Below are 14057 nucleotides of genomic sequence, written 5' to 3'. Positions count from 1 at the left end.
CTCCTCAAGCAGAACTTGCTTCTAGCAACTTAAAACTTCATCCTGTGAAGGCAGCAACACTAAATTTTATATTAGAACATAATCGTAGATGTAGCTCAGAATTTATTTTGCATCTTTTCTTTGTTTTATCCAAGATAAGTAACTTAAAGATGACCAAAAACTGAGTAGGCTTATTGTTTGATATTAATCTTTGCTGCTGTTTCTGTTCTTCACAATCCTAGAAGCTTTGAAATAGATGCTGTAATATTCAGCTCTAGCAACTTACATACTCAGGGAAGTAATATAATTAAGTATGTAAGAGGGGCAAAAAAAGACACCTGTAATGAAGAGGGGGGGAAAAAAACTTACAAAGATTTGTAAGAATGGAGATGAGAGAGAACTACCTTCTTGTGACAATGTTTTCCTCGATGTTTGTATCGCCCAAGCAGACCATTAAGGTTCTGAGTAAGAAAAACAATTAAAATATAATGAAAAATAAACTTTTAAAAAGGACTGGAGGATTTTTTTTTAATGTATAGTAATTCAGAAGGATAAAAAAATTAAGGTCTTCTGATTATTTGTAAATAAAATATAAAGGCAGGTCTTACAGTAACAAAAAATTGCCCATTTGCTGCACATTTATAGATATCCGGAGAGATAGAAATTAAGCATGAGTAAATTCAGAAAAATGAATCTAAAAATAGTATTTTATAATAATTCATTTATCACTATTGGACTGAGAGTAAGTGGTATATAAATAATATTGTGCTGCCATGGGCACAGTGAAAAATGGAAAAGAAAGATCAGTTCATAACTAATAATTATTAATTTTTTTCCTTCTAAAACAAAAGATTTATGAAGTCACCTACTTCTACATGAAACGCTCCATTCTACCCCAGATGAAATCTTTTCCTTTGGACATGTGTAAAACCAGTAAATTAATTAATTTTTTCAGTGAAAAAAATGCTGGTGGCATGTTCCCTTTTACTGTATATCTAGACACTGAGCTACTTTTGGTAAGAGCCCCAGGTTCAATTCCCTCTGCACCACAGGGGGATTGGAGTCCACATATCCCAATCCTGTGTGCTCAAGCCAGCAGGTTATGAGGAATCCTGAAGTAGACACCCTTCCTCAGACCTTTCTCGTAAATAAGCACAAAGTATGTAGTCATTCAGAAAGAACTGAAGAATGGAAAATTAATCTCTGTCTTAGTGGTTAGGACATTAGCATAGATAGAGACCTGTGCCTTCCATTTCTTGTTCCAGTGATCATCCATTTATTTCAGGTGAAATGGTTTTAACAGGAAAGTTGGGTGCTATAGTAACAGACAATGTAGGTATCCCAGCATGCAAGCTGACCTAGATAGTGTACATGTTTCCAACTTTTGATCTGATTTGCACAGGATAGGCTAAAATAATGCTCAGATTTGGCAATTATGTTTATTAAAAACTGGAAAAATGAGAAAATATTTTTCTGTTACTCCACAAAATTTCCCTTGCATTTTATATAACATGTACAAAATCACTGCAACATAGAACTATTCTGTCAGATGTTTAAAAAATACTTAAATTCTGTGTGACTGCCTTCACTTTACAAATTATTTTGGTATTCATAAATACAGAAAAGAAAATGGAAGGTGTCTACACAAATGCTCGGAAACAGCTGCTGATTTCTTCAGTTCCTGCTATTCTTATTCTCCATCTGAAAAGATTCCACCAGGTAAAAGGCCAAAACCCTCTTGTATATTCCTCTGCCCCACTGGTGGACAAGCAGTTCTTTAAGTGTCATTGTGCATACCCAATATTTGCTTTTTATATGGAGAACTGGTAGAATCACTGTTTGAAACATGCTTATGTTTTTTTGACTAATACCTTCAGAGTGCATTTAACCATTCAGATGTATCCAGGGAAACCCCTTACGTGTCCATCATGCTTATGTGTAGCAGGCACTGTATTGAAAACATAACAAAGAATGTTTGTATCAGTTACAATCTTATTCTTGGCTTTGGTTTATTTTAATAGTATAGTAATACACCTTGGCTTTAAAAAGCTTCCTAGTAAAAATATTTATTTTACAGTATTTTTTTTTCTTTTCTTTTGAAGGCCGGTTTGAGTCTACGGAAAGTAAATAGGCACGTGGATTTCCCACTGATTTTAGACTTAGCACCATTTTGTTCTGCATCTTGCAAGGTACACATTTCAAATCTTTATTTTTATTGTACTTCAACCATTGTTGTTCCGAGGACAAGTTAAACTTGATTGATGATGATGAAGATGATGATGATGTTTATTATTTCTTTCTTTCCTAGAGAAATTATAGAGTGAATGTTTTCAAATAGTATGCTGAGATCAGAATTTTAACTAATTGAAATTCCATTTGTATCAAGAATATCAATGATGCTAACTAGTATTAGTTAAGCTATGTTGCCCTGGTGGTGTCTGTCTAACAGCATTAAGGACAAGTATTGCTCTGCTTCCATGGTAACTAAATTCAATTAATAAGACTATTGAGTATTTTTAATAGATGTATTTCACCCTTGGAAATGCTGTCGATGTCTGTTTGCTTCTTTTAAAGTAATACTGTTGACAGCTAGTTAAGATATCTGTAAAATTCATTGTGAAAGAATTTATCTTTGTTTTCTGTGTTTCTGGGACTGCAGAATGTTACAGATGGTGCAAGAGTGCTATATAGTCTTTACGGAATAGTGGAGCACAGTGGGTCAATGAGAGGCGGTCATTATGCGGCGTATGTGAAAGTCAGGACACCCTCCAAGAAATTACTAGAACATATTTCTACCACTAAAAATGTTCTGGGTACGTACAAACAGAGCCTCCTTTCTCTGTGAGTAAAACCAAAAGCAACCACTGGCTACAGCTCCTTATCCTTAAGGGGATTTATAGCAAATAATTGTTTTAGCTCAGAATATTCTGTCATGTTTAGGGCCACATAAATCAGTTGGGTCTTTTTCTGTTACATCCAGTACCTGACCTACTTCTGTATTAACCCCTCACAGAGCTGAGTGAATAATGGAATTTTGGTTCAGTTATTAAACAGAGAATTGACAGAAAACTCTCCTCTCTTCCCTAATCAAAATAGTATGTCCAGATGAACAGTTGTGCCTGGTCAAATGTAATTATTTGGCATATGTGGTATTTGAAAATGTTCTAGTACAAGAGCTAAATCCATGACAATTTAAATTAAGTTCTCCCTATATTTAAGCATTTTACCTATCTTAAGATTGAAAATTTTTTAATGCTTAAAAAACCGGAATACTCTGGTTTAATGTGAACAGCAAGAAACTTTTTCATGGAGGATACGAGAGTTGCTGTTGGGTTTCTGTTGGTATTTTGAGAACAGCACACTAGTTCTTATTAATATCTTTTCGATATGCAGAACGAAATAAGATTCTAGGATAGAATCTGTTAGTGAATGATTTGTGGAGGCAAGAATGTTGAGCTGTCAGAGTAAGGTAAATGTATTTACTGTTTCCCTTCATGGGGGGGGAGTGAGAACCAAGCACTATCCTGTCTATGCTGTGTAGTAGTATCACTTTGCATTTCAAGCTTATTTCCCAGAAGGGCAATTTTTAATATTATTTTTGAAACGGAAGTCTCCCTCAGTCTTATGCTTCCCTTGCAGTGATTATTAGAACAGATTAGATCTTTTTGTGTTCTTAATTTCACACTGGTCAGCTTTTTAAATATGATTTTTTTTCTACGTCAGAACTTGTTGCATGCTAGTATAACTTACTGTTAGCTCTCAGTAAGCTGTACTTGAAATGTCTTAGGCTTTTTGAAAAAAATATGAAAAAAGTGATGGCAGTGTACATTTGTAATCATTGCCTTCCACCAATTTCTCTTACGGTACTCTTTGACATGTAAATTTCAAACTACAAATACCGGACTGCATCTAAGTCATGAGTTACTCTTGCGGGTTAGAAGCTTCTCTTGCTTTTTGAAATATCCACTGTATTTTTTTGATGATGACATGAAAGACAAGAAACAACTTCTTTTGCTTTTGCATTTCAGGTTTAAAAGAAGCCATGGGAGCATCAGGAGGACAGTGGGTGTATGTTAGTGATGCCCATGTTCAGATGGTTCCAGAATCAAGAGTACTAAATGCACAAGCATATCTACTTTTTTACGAAAGATTATTACTATAATTCTCAACAGTTTAATGTAAAAGATGGTAGTGGTTATTTAGTTTATCTTATTTAAAGCTGCAGTGGTAAGAGTACCTGTAAATATTGTGCCTTTATCTTGTAGAGAATTTATCATATGTTGACTCTGAAGTTCAGTCAATCTATTATAAATATCTGAATGGTTCTCTTAAAGTATGCACTTTGCCAAACATTTAAAATTCCTGGATTCATTAAAATACCGTACTGTTAGAATGTAAGATGATGTCCTATCCTACTGAGGTCTATGGAAAGTTTGTTCTTAATTTTAATAAAGATAAGCTTTCACCTATATTTCTAGAACAGCCAAGAACAAAAATACTGATAGCGTTAAGTGCCTGGATTTGCTGGTGTACAGTAACAATATAAACAAAATAAAGTAACGATATAACTTCTTGTGATCTAGTTCAGATCCTTCCTGTCACTGGGTTGGATGTCAGCTGTTAAGGTTTCTGCAAACAAGAATCTGTCAAATTGTGTTGCTTCCACACGTAGTAATTGGAAAGCACAGTGCTTCCAGAATGGAGTAACATCAGCTCTCTCTGGGTGATGCTGCAGTGCACTTTCCTGATAGAGCTGGGAAGAGAGTGGGAAAATACAGCTTCTACAAAGTGACAGTGAATCCTCAGATACCCAGTACCCTTGCAGCTGTCTCCAGCTGGCACTGGTATAGCAACCTACGCCTTGTTTTCATATATATACTTGGTGTGCATATGTATATCCTCTGATATGTGTGTTTGTGTATATATATATATATGCACACCATAAATCCATCAATATATATTGTCATTTTACCTACTAGGAAAGAGAATTGCAAATACTTCTGTATTTAGTAAATTTTCAACTTCGTAATTATGACAATGTACAGCATATAAGCTTGTGTATGAATATGTATGGGGTTAAGTGTAACTGGGTAATTCTGTTACTTTTGGTTCTAAACATGAATTTGTTTATCTGTTCCTGAATACTTTTCTCACAGGAGTAATAAACTATAAATTATTTTTGCACTGTGTGTGTGAGTTGGACAGTAAATGATGACTTTTGCCCTCTGATAGATGTCTGGACTTCCCTTTGTCATCAGTGGAGGACAGCAGGTGTCCTGGTGGCAGAACTTATTTCTGTATCCTGTTTGACTGCCCTGTTTTGAGTTGTTACTTCTTTTGGTAATTTCTCATTTCCACCCCAGAGAGTAATAGATACATTTTAAGGTCAAAATCTGATGACTACTTTGAAGCTATGTGGTCATTCATTTATTTAATAAGCAGTTACTTAAATACAAATTACTTCTGTAACAGTTCCATCCTGTCCAACTTGCTCTTTGGTCGAGAAAAGACTATGTTTGTTTCTGCTTACTATCTTCATTTATGGAAATGTTTTTTGGTGAAAAAACATGCTGTCCCTATTACTGTCTCTACCACGTGTTGTCATACCTACTTGCACGACTTTATTCTCTAGTTCCGCTTCAGAGCTTCATCCCACCTGCATTCACTCTTTTGCATAAGAAAATAGCAAAACCTGCCATAGTTGCATTTGCTCAAACTGCTGAGGTATATACAAGCCACGTGACTTGTATATACTTGTGCAGGCACTAAGGATTGTTAGGCCGTACAACTGATTGTTGTAATGCAGTGAGCCCCTGGTCACACAGGATTTTATTTTCCAAAGGAAAACTCCTTTGCCTGTTTAGGTCAAAATTAGGCTATGTATTTTGGCCAACACAGTCATTTTTTCTCCTCCACAGATTAAAATTGTCTCAGTTTACCCAAAAGTAGTAAAACTCAGAGAAGCCAAGCCGTCAGCTTTAGCCATCTGTATTCCAGCTAAACACACCTTAACCTGAGTCTACACTAAGAAAGAAAGAAAGAAAGAAAAAAAAAATCATGTTTAGACTAGAATTGGTTAAAATATGTTAATTCTCTTTTACCTCCTTATCTTCCCATACCCTTCATCCACCTACACCCACCTCCCCCCTCTTTGTATATAGCCGATCAAAACTCAAAATTAGTTCTGGGCAAGAGTCACAGCACATACTAAGTAAGTTTCACTTCAGTGACACAATCTTGCTAGGAGACCACAGATGGAGCGTATTTCATCTACCTTAAAGCAGACAGACTGACTAGATGAGGCCTGAAGTTCCTAGTTTTGCTGACTGCTGTAAAACTACTGAAGTACCTATATTAATCTCCTACTTTTTAGCCTAGAACTACCTCCCTAGAGTACAAAACTAGGAGAGAAACAGAAAAAGGTTCTTAACTTGTTATTTCTTATTTTTAATGCTATTTTCAGGAAACCCTTGAGGTGATCTTCGCTTCTCTTTAACCAGAGTTCACACACTGTTTGGACCACTGAAATCCTCCCAAGGGGACTTACTGACCAGGATGCCATGAAAGACGCTGGCACAATTATTTCCTCATTAACAGCCAGGGAACATTTCCTTGCTATTAAGATATTTTATAGAACATGGAGAGAAAATAGCATGAAAAAAAGCCAACGCCTTTATCAGAGATAGCCATCACTGTTGCTCCTGGATGAGGCTTCCTGAGTTGAAATAAAAAGCAATGTTAGCAGCAGCTCCAGTAAGTTCAGAGTCAGGAACAGGTACAAAAATACTATAGAAGGAAACGTTCTCTAAAAATGAGGGCAACGAGTGAAGTTACAGCTTTAGAATGAAGAAATGATGACTTAACGCGAGATGTCATACACAGTTTTAGATGCAAGTCACACTTACTGTGTCCTTTAAGACATAGGGTTTGGGGTTTTTTTTGTGGCAAAATTTGGCTCCAAAGCAAGTGATTGTACATAAATATGCATACTGAAGACTTGTTACGGTTCCTTATCAGGAACTGCAAGAGACAGTCAGAGCATTCCAGGAAAAAGGGTGTATATCCTATGTTTGCTAAAATGTTGTGGTTTAGCCCCAGTCAGCAACTAAGCACCATGCAGCCGCTCGCTCACCCTCCCCCCCAGTGGGATGGGGGAGAGAATCAGAAGCGCAAAAGTAAGAAAACTCATGGGTTGAGATAAGAACAGTTTAATAATTGGAACAACAACAACAACAAAAACTGTAATGAGAAGGAAAACAACAAGAGAGTGAGAGAGGAACAAAACCCAGGAAAAAAAAACAACAACTGATACAACCGCTCACTGCCCGCTGACTGACGCCCAGCCAGTCCCCCAGCAGCCATCACTACTCCCAGCCAACTCCCCCCAGTTTCTATACTGAGCATGCCATCATATAGTATGGAATAGCCCTTTGGTCAGTTTGGATCAACTATCTTGGCTGTGCCCCCTCCCAGTTTCTTGTGCACCTGGCAGAGCACAGGAAGCTGAAAAGTCCTTGACTAGTGTAAACACCACTTAGCAACAACCAAAACATCAGTGTATTATCAGTATTATTCTCATATTAAAATCCAAAACACAGCACTATACCAGCTACGAGGAAGAAAATTAACTCTATCCCAGCCAAAACCAGGACAAATGTTAAACATGATTCTAGAAGCTATTTGCAGTGTCTAGGAACTCATAGTTTCCTGCAACTGCCAGATGCATGCACGCTATTGAAAAGCTATGTGTTTTCAGAATTTAACCGAAGGGCTCTAAAGTTTAAGACTCACCTTAAAATATCTTCTGTTACCAGACCAAAAATCTTTTCAGGTCTACAGCATCTACTCTTCATAGAGCTACACCGTATCTTCGTGGTCCCCGTCCGTGTCCTATCCCCCCTCCCCCGAGAAAGTGCAGTAGCCTGCTTCTTTATGTGGAATAGCTTAGAAACAGCTTTCTCTTCGTCCCACCCTTCTGTTCTCACAAGGGCACCACTGGTTTCTTCATCAGCCTCATCTGTTCTTTGTGTTTTTGGGGTCTCCATAAGCCTCTGTGTCAATGTCTTTTCTTTCATTGACCCTTAACCTTAACAATGTTTCCCAGTCCCATCACTTGCGTTCCATGAACTAGCTGGAACTCTTACTGGAAGAGCTAATGTAACTATAGTCTTGCCTCTGCCTACCACCACACTGGCTCTACCTACAGATTGCAATACAGGTATCTGAGAAAAGCTGTGACTCCTGAGCAGCTCTCTGCTGACCAGTCACAAGACAGTGCCTTTAAAACAATGAGAAAGAAAGCAAAGTAAATAGTTCCTCACTCTTCAGTAAGTAAACCTAATTTATGAGAAGTACTTGAGTTGCAAAGGGACAACTGGAACCCCCTACAAAAACCTGCCCAGAGCAGAAGCATCAACAAAGATGGCTGTATCAGCTAAGGAGTTAGCCCAGATGATTATAAAGTCTTTCTCCTCAGAAAGAACTTTGTTATCTTTGGATTTATATAACATTTATGCTAAATATGACAAAAAGTGATGGGGAAAAGATTTATTACACTAACCTATCTACACCAATACATGTACAGACATGGTGTTTGTGTAAGTCTGTTCTCCTAAGAGAGGGCTACAAATACTTAGTGGTGAAGGAAAAACAAACAAACCAACCCTAAACTTCCCTGCCCAAAATGTACACGCTGTAATCATCTTTGTTTAGAAAATGCAATCCATGCAGTCTGCCAAACCTTCCTCCCCTATTCCCATCTGCACCCTCTGTGTGTATCAATGAAGTGCTCTTGCTTATGGATTTCAAGTGGTAGCAGGTGAGAGTGGTTTATAAATTCATTAAAAGGCTGAAATGTCTTAACTTCACCATTTGCTTCTCTTTGGACTTCTTTTTTATACTCTCACAAACTGAATCGTAAAGGGACATGAAATTAATGCATCTACGTTCTCAACCCTTTATAAAAATCTTACTTGAACATAGTAACAAACTAAGATTTGGAAAGGAATAATTTCTTTGAGGAGAAACTTTAAGATGTATTAAAATGGGAACAAAGAAAGCATTTGAATACAACTCTTAAGTTAGCAAAAATTAGCAAATCCAATTTTAATTAAAAAGTGGTAGCATACTTCACAAAACAGCTTCACAGCAGCCCTGATTAAACAAATATTTGATATTCCTCAGTTTTCATCAGCTGGAAACTTTTTTGCTGTGCTATGTACGCATTTATGCATTTGAACAAAGATTTACATATCTACGTGAAAGAGATGCCACTAATTTTCAGTAGAACCATTTCAGTCTAATTATTTTAGAATGGATTATTTTTGCCTCTGTATCTATTTACTGTGTCTTAGGATGTCATTTTGCCAGCTGTTTTAGCTGTTTGTACCTCTCCCATTGGTGTATAAATAAACTGCAGAAACAGTAGGAAAGTGATTATTCAAAATTATTCAAAATCTATTAAACTGAGATTATAAAATACATTTTCAGACAGAAGTCTGTTAATGCAAGTCAAAACACTTCCTTTGCACAAAATTATATAAAAAGTCTAAGTGAATTTATTTGTTATAATAAAACAATTGCAATGCGTTGTAACCACTTTAAGACTACTTGGTACACATTCCATTTATATAAAGTGATAAATACTTCTGTCTTCATTGTATTAGTAGAAAAACTATTTTTTAAGTGTCAGGAATGTTTCTTACATCAATTGCAGCTTCCAATATTTGTCTAGTACAAAATATAAAGGTGCAGTACTGCTTTTAAAAGAAAACAGAAAAGCATTTATTTTGAGTAGGTTTATGACTTCTTAACACTTACCTCATTGCTTTGTTTGAGCTGTGTAACCGGGGGATCATTACAGTGAACTCTGTAATGAAACCACCATGGCAGTGGCAGCCATTCCCTATTTAGACATTTCACAAAGTTGAGTTCTGATTCTACTGTCATTTATGCATGGGGATAATCCCTGATATATGCGCTTGCACTTATACAAAGGACAAGCCAAGTAATCAAAAACCCCGTTGCTAAATCCAAAATACTTCAGAGCAATAAATTCAGCATGTTAAAAGTTTCATGTTGTTTTCATTAATTTACTTTTTTCATCTGTTTGAACTAATAGTCTAACTCTACTCTGCAGGTATTTAAATAACAAATAATATTTTTAGAATTTTACTACAGTACTGACACATTGTACACTTTATTTGTAGATTTCTAATTCCAAATATTACTAAGTAAACAGGGCCTTAAACACAGACTATACTTAAAAAACAAACAAAAGTCTGATCAGTTTTCCAATCTATCCTAGGTGCTTTAACAAGTTTCTCAGAATAAAGCTGCCTTTTGTCTTCTATTCATTTTGTCTTTTCATCTATGTTACATATTGTTTGACAAATGTAGAAATAAAACATCCAACCATTTGGAAAACTATATTGTTTAAATATAAGCTGTATGTTGTACAATTGAGTTCACAAAGCTTCCATTTTTTTTCCAGCTAAAGAGAGAATATTTTTTCCTTTCATCTTGTGTCACAACTTCACTGCACTTGGAAGAGCTACCCAGAGATGAGTCTATATCCTTGAACACTTAAGCCACACCACTTGGTTCCCCCTGCCTTACCATCTGTGGCATAGGTCATAGATTAAGAGGCAGTTTGTTCCCTTTACAAGAACCGAGTTCTGCAGTTCTGTGATAAGACCAGGACCAAGAGTGGGTCCCCTTCACATCCCCAGTTTCAGTAGTAGCTTAAAGATTGCCCATCCGGAAGTACCGCTCCAGAGTTCCATCTGTGCGTCAGTTGACGCTGGACAGACTTAAAACTTCCAGAACACTTCTGTCCATAGAAAGCATTCTCAGTCCTGCTATTCCTTGTGACACAAAAAGGGAAAAGTCTAGAACACTTCAGTTAACAGTAATATGTAGCACCAATAAATCTTGCAATTAAATCATTACATAAAGTAAAGCACAAGTTTCTTGAAGCTTTCAATTTTCTATAAATTTATAAAAGTTACTTTATTCTGTTGCTCCATGTGGGTATTAATGTTACTTTATCCAATGATCAAAGACATTATGGATGTTTTAGGCATTTACGCTACATTACGCTGCCTAATTTAGGCATTAGGCGTTTGTAGAATGACGCTAAAGGAAGGAAAGGCAGTGATCACAGCGGTAAGTAATGTGCTAGCTAATGAAAATCTGTGTTCCACAAAGCAATGCAACCACTAAATCCTTGCTTACAGAATCAACCCCAATGTCGATACAAGAAGAGCTATTTACCAAGGATGATTTTGGTTAATTTGGATAATTATCCACAATTTGGATAATTATCATTAACAACAATAATTTCAAGGTAAATCTCATGATAGCTTAGAAGTTAATTTGGATATTCTGAATAAACTAGTTAAAGAATTGCCCTGCTCCACGAATGCTCCAGATATGCATACACTGACCTGACTTACTTAGAATGCCGACACCCTGCAGCTATGCAACGTGTAAGTTACTGATATATATGTTGAATACTGTTACTGTTGTTACTGATATTGAATACTGATTCAATGCAGCATATGCAGTTATAACTTCAATGCAGTTACTGATATATTTCAATTGCCCAGAGTTACATCCACTTAATGAAGTCGCTTTACATACTTCTCTATGTAGACTCCATCCTCCGCACATGGATCATATTCTCTGACTAGCAGTTACCTGTGGAGGCCACAGAGCTGATGGGCTTCCCACGGGTCTCCTCACACTAACGCATGCAGGCGGGAAGGTGAATCTCGGTTGCTTCCCGCCGCTCCCAGCTGCGCTCCAGCCCCGCGGCGCCCCGCAGCCCGGCCGCGGGAGACCTCTGGGGCGTCCTGCGCTGATAAGGCGATGTGGGCCGAGGGAGGGCCTTCCCGGTGGGGCCCCGCCGGCGGCACAGAGCTGCCGGGCCGGGCCCCGGCGCCCCTCAGCGGCGGCCGTTGGCGGGGCGGTGCTGCCGGCCGGGGTCTACCTCCCCACGCAGGGGGAGGCTGGCGAGAGCGCGGCCCCGCCTTCCTCCTCCGCCGCGGCTGCCATGGAGAGCGGCGAGCGACAGGAACTGGTGTGGCTGCCCATAGTAAAGATGGCGGCGGCGGGGCGTTGCCCGCGGCCGGCCGCTTCCCGCCGAGGGAGGGGGGGAAGGGAGGCACCGCCCGCCCGCGAGCCCTCAGCAAAGATGGTGGCGAGAGGCGTTCGCGTGTTCCAGGCAAGGGTCAACACCGTGACGCGTTTTACTTCCGGGTGAGCGCCAGTAGGCGCCATATTGTCTTGTTCGTGAAGACGAGGAGCGAAAGAGGGGAGAAAGCGGCCGCGGAGCGGTAGCAGCGGCAGCGCCTGCGGCGGGAGGCGGGGGAGAGTGTAAGTAGCGGGGCAGGCTGCGCTCGCCAGCGCTCCCGGGGGCCGGCGGGTGTTGAGCTGACCCGATCTTCCCCTCCGCTCCTCCTCCGAGCCGAGCCGGGAGGCGTTGGAGGGTGCCGCGCGCCGTGGCGGCAGCTCCTCGCCGGGCGTGAGGAGCCGGCGGCGCCGCGCTGCCCCGAGCGGAAACCGCCGGCCCTGACGAGAAGGGAAGACTCGAGCTCCTCGCCCTCCCCCGCCGCCCGGGTGGCCCGCTGCGCATGCGCGGCGGGGGCGCGGGGGGACGAGGGGCGGCCGGCGCCGGGGAGCCCTCGGGACCCCATCCCGCCCAGCGCGCATGCGCCGCCGCCCCGCTGGGGGGTCCCCGGTGGCCGCCGGGGACGGGTCCCGTTACCCGCCAGTGCGCATGCCCCAGGGCCGCGCGGGGGGCCCGGCGCCGCCCCTGCCGCGGGTGAAGCCGCCGCGGGTGCCGTTGGCCCTGCGGGGTGAGCGGGAGAGGCCCGTGCGGGGCGCACGTAAGCAGGCCGGCGGGGGGAGTGCGCAGCTGGCCCTGGACGTGCGGAAGGAACGCTGCTCGTTGCCAGTAAAGTAACGCCCCTCGATGCGCAGGGGAGAATACCTACTTATTTAGGCAGTATCCTAGTTAGGAAGCAACACGTGCACCAGGATTCGGTAGTTGACTCTGTCAGCAGCCTGGCTACTGCGGATGAAATGTCTTTGTGGAATATTTGTGCTGTTTCACGGGTTTCGTGGCTATTCTCATGAGCTCGTTCCACTGGAGGGCTCCAGAGAACTAAAATTAACAGTGTCGTCGCACGCAGCAACGTTTGTAAGATACCTGAGCCTGGTTCAGTAGTTTGGCAAGTGCCGGATGTTTCTAAATCGACCCTTAAACAGACCACAGGTTTGTAGGCCTATTTGCATTAAGCACTTATTCGCACAGATTCTCAGTACTTTTTTAGAAAATCCCACAAACTTCAGTGTTGAACTAAACTTGGATGACATGTGCTAGACTTTACAGTTAAGGATGGGGCCACAAAAATGGTCAGAGTGCTGGAATACCTCTCCTCTGAAGAGAGGCTGAGAGAGTTGGGGTTGTTCAGCCTGGAGAAGAGAAGGCTCCAGGGAGACCTTATTGCAGCCTTTCAGTACTTAAAGGGGGCTCATAAGAAAGATGGAGAAAGACTTGTTACCGGGGCCTGTAGTAACAGGACGAGGGGGCAGTGGTTTTAAACTGAAAGAGGGTAGCTTTAGACTGGACATAAGGAAGAAATTTTTCACGATGAGGGTGGTGAAACACTTCTCTGGAGCAGGTTGCCCAGAGAAGTTGTGGATGCCCCATCACTGGAGGTGTTCAAGGTCAGGTTGGATGGGGCTCTGGTCTAGTGGAAGGTGTCCCTGCCCACGGCAGGGGGGTTGGACTGGATAGTCTTTGAAGGTCCCTTCCAGCCCAAACCATTGGATGGTTCTATGATGTGCCACCCCAGCTGAAATTTACCAAGCTTCTGAAACAAATTACTATGCAGAGTATGCAGCCACCTTGGTTGTTCATTTCTTCTCTTACAGTCATACCTGTAAATGTTTGTATGCAAACAATATTTATTGAAAGGTGTGGGATACAGGGAGCAAGGGATGCACTAAAGGATTTGTTTTAAGGCAAAGAGCCAGCTACCTTTTAAAGATGAGGAATGGTATAAGCATAA

At 40.7% G+C, this 14057-nt stretch overlaps 2 protein-coding genes and 1 long non-coding RNA gene across 12 annotated transcripts in view; 2 read left to right on the top strand and 1 right to left on the bottom strand.

Annotated features, from left to right (window-relative positions):
- USP45 (ubiquitin specific peptidase 45) overlaps nucleotides 1–5163 on the top strand; it is a 60347-nt gene extending 55184 nt beyond the window's left edge. For all 7 annotated transcript variants that reach the window (XM_075498422.1, XM_075498418.1, XM_075498420.1 and 4 more), the window contains 4 exons: nucleotides 1601–1698; nucleotides 2082–2168; nucleotides 2639–2792; nucleotides 4008–5163. In XM_075498422.1, coding sequence (XP_075354537.1) covers nucleotides 1601–1698; nucleotides 2082–2168; nucleotides 2639–2792; nucleotides 4008–4141 — 473 coding nt within the window. In that variant the 3' untranslated portion in view covers nucleotides 4142–5163. The remainder of the gene's footprint in view (nucleotides 1–1600; nucleotides 1699–2081; nucleotides 2169–2638; nucleotides 2793–4007) is intronic.
- Nucleotides 5164–9810: 4647 nt separating this feature from the next.
- LOC142408215 (uncharacterized) lies at nucleotides 9811–12194 on the bottom strand. The gene is made up of 2 exons (XR_012775217.1): nucleotides 11680–12194; nucleotides 9811–10844 (listed from the first exon to the last, which is right to left on the bottom strand). It is a non-coding gene; the product is annotated as an uncharacterized LOC142408215 (long non-coding RNA).
- Nucleotides 12195–12221: 27 nt separating this feature from the next.
- The window catches only part of PNISR (PNN interacting serine and arginine rich protein), a 30288-nt gene continuing 28452 nt past the window's right edge, over nucleotides 12222–14057 (top strand). For 2 of the 4 annotated variants that reach the window (XM_075498417.1, XM_075498414.1), the window contains exon 1: nucleotides 12238–12357. The gene's annotated coding sequence lies outside the window, so the exon portion shown is untranslated. Of the gene's footprint in view, nucleotides 12358–13128; nucleotides 13259–14057 lie in introns of those variants that run through there. The other 2 variants (XM_075498415.1, XM_075498416.1) reach the window with 2 other exon arrangements.

This window comes from Mycteria americana, chromosome 3 (genome assembly GCF_035582795.1).
Source record: "Mycteria americana isolate JAX WOST 10 ecotype Jacksonville Zoo and Gardens chromosome 3, USCA_MyAme_1.0, whole genome shotgun sequence".
NCBI lineage: Eukaryota > Metazoa > Chordata > Aves > Ciconiiformes > Ciconiidae > Mycteria > Mycteria americana.
This window is presented reverse-complemented; position numbering and strand designations above follow the sequence as displayed.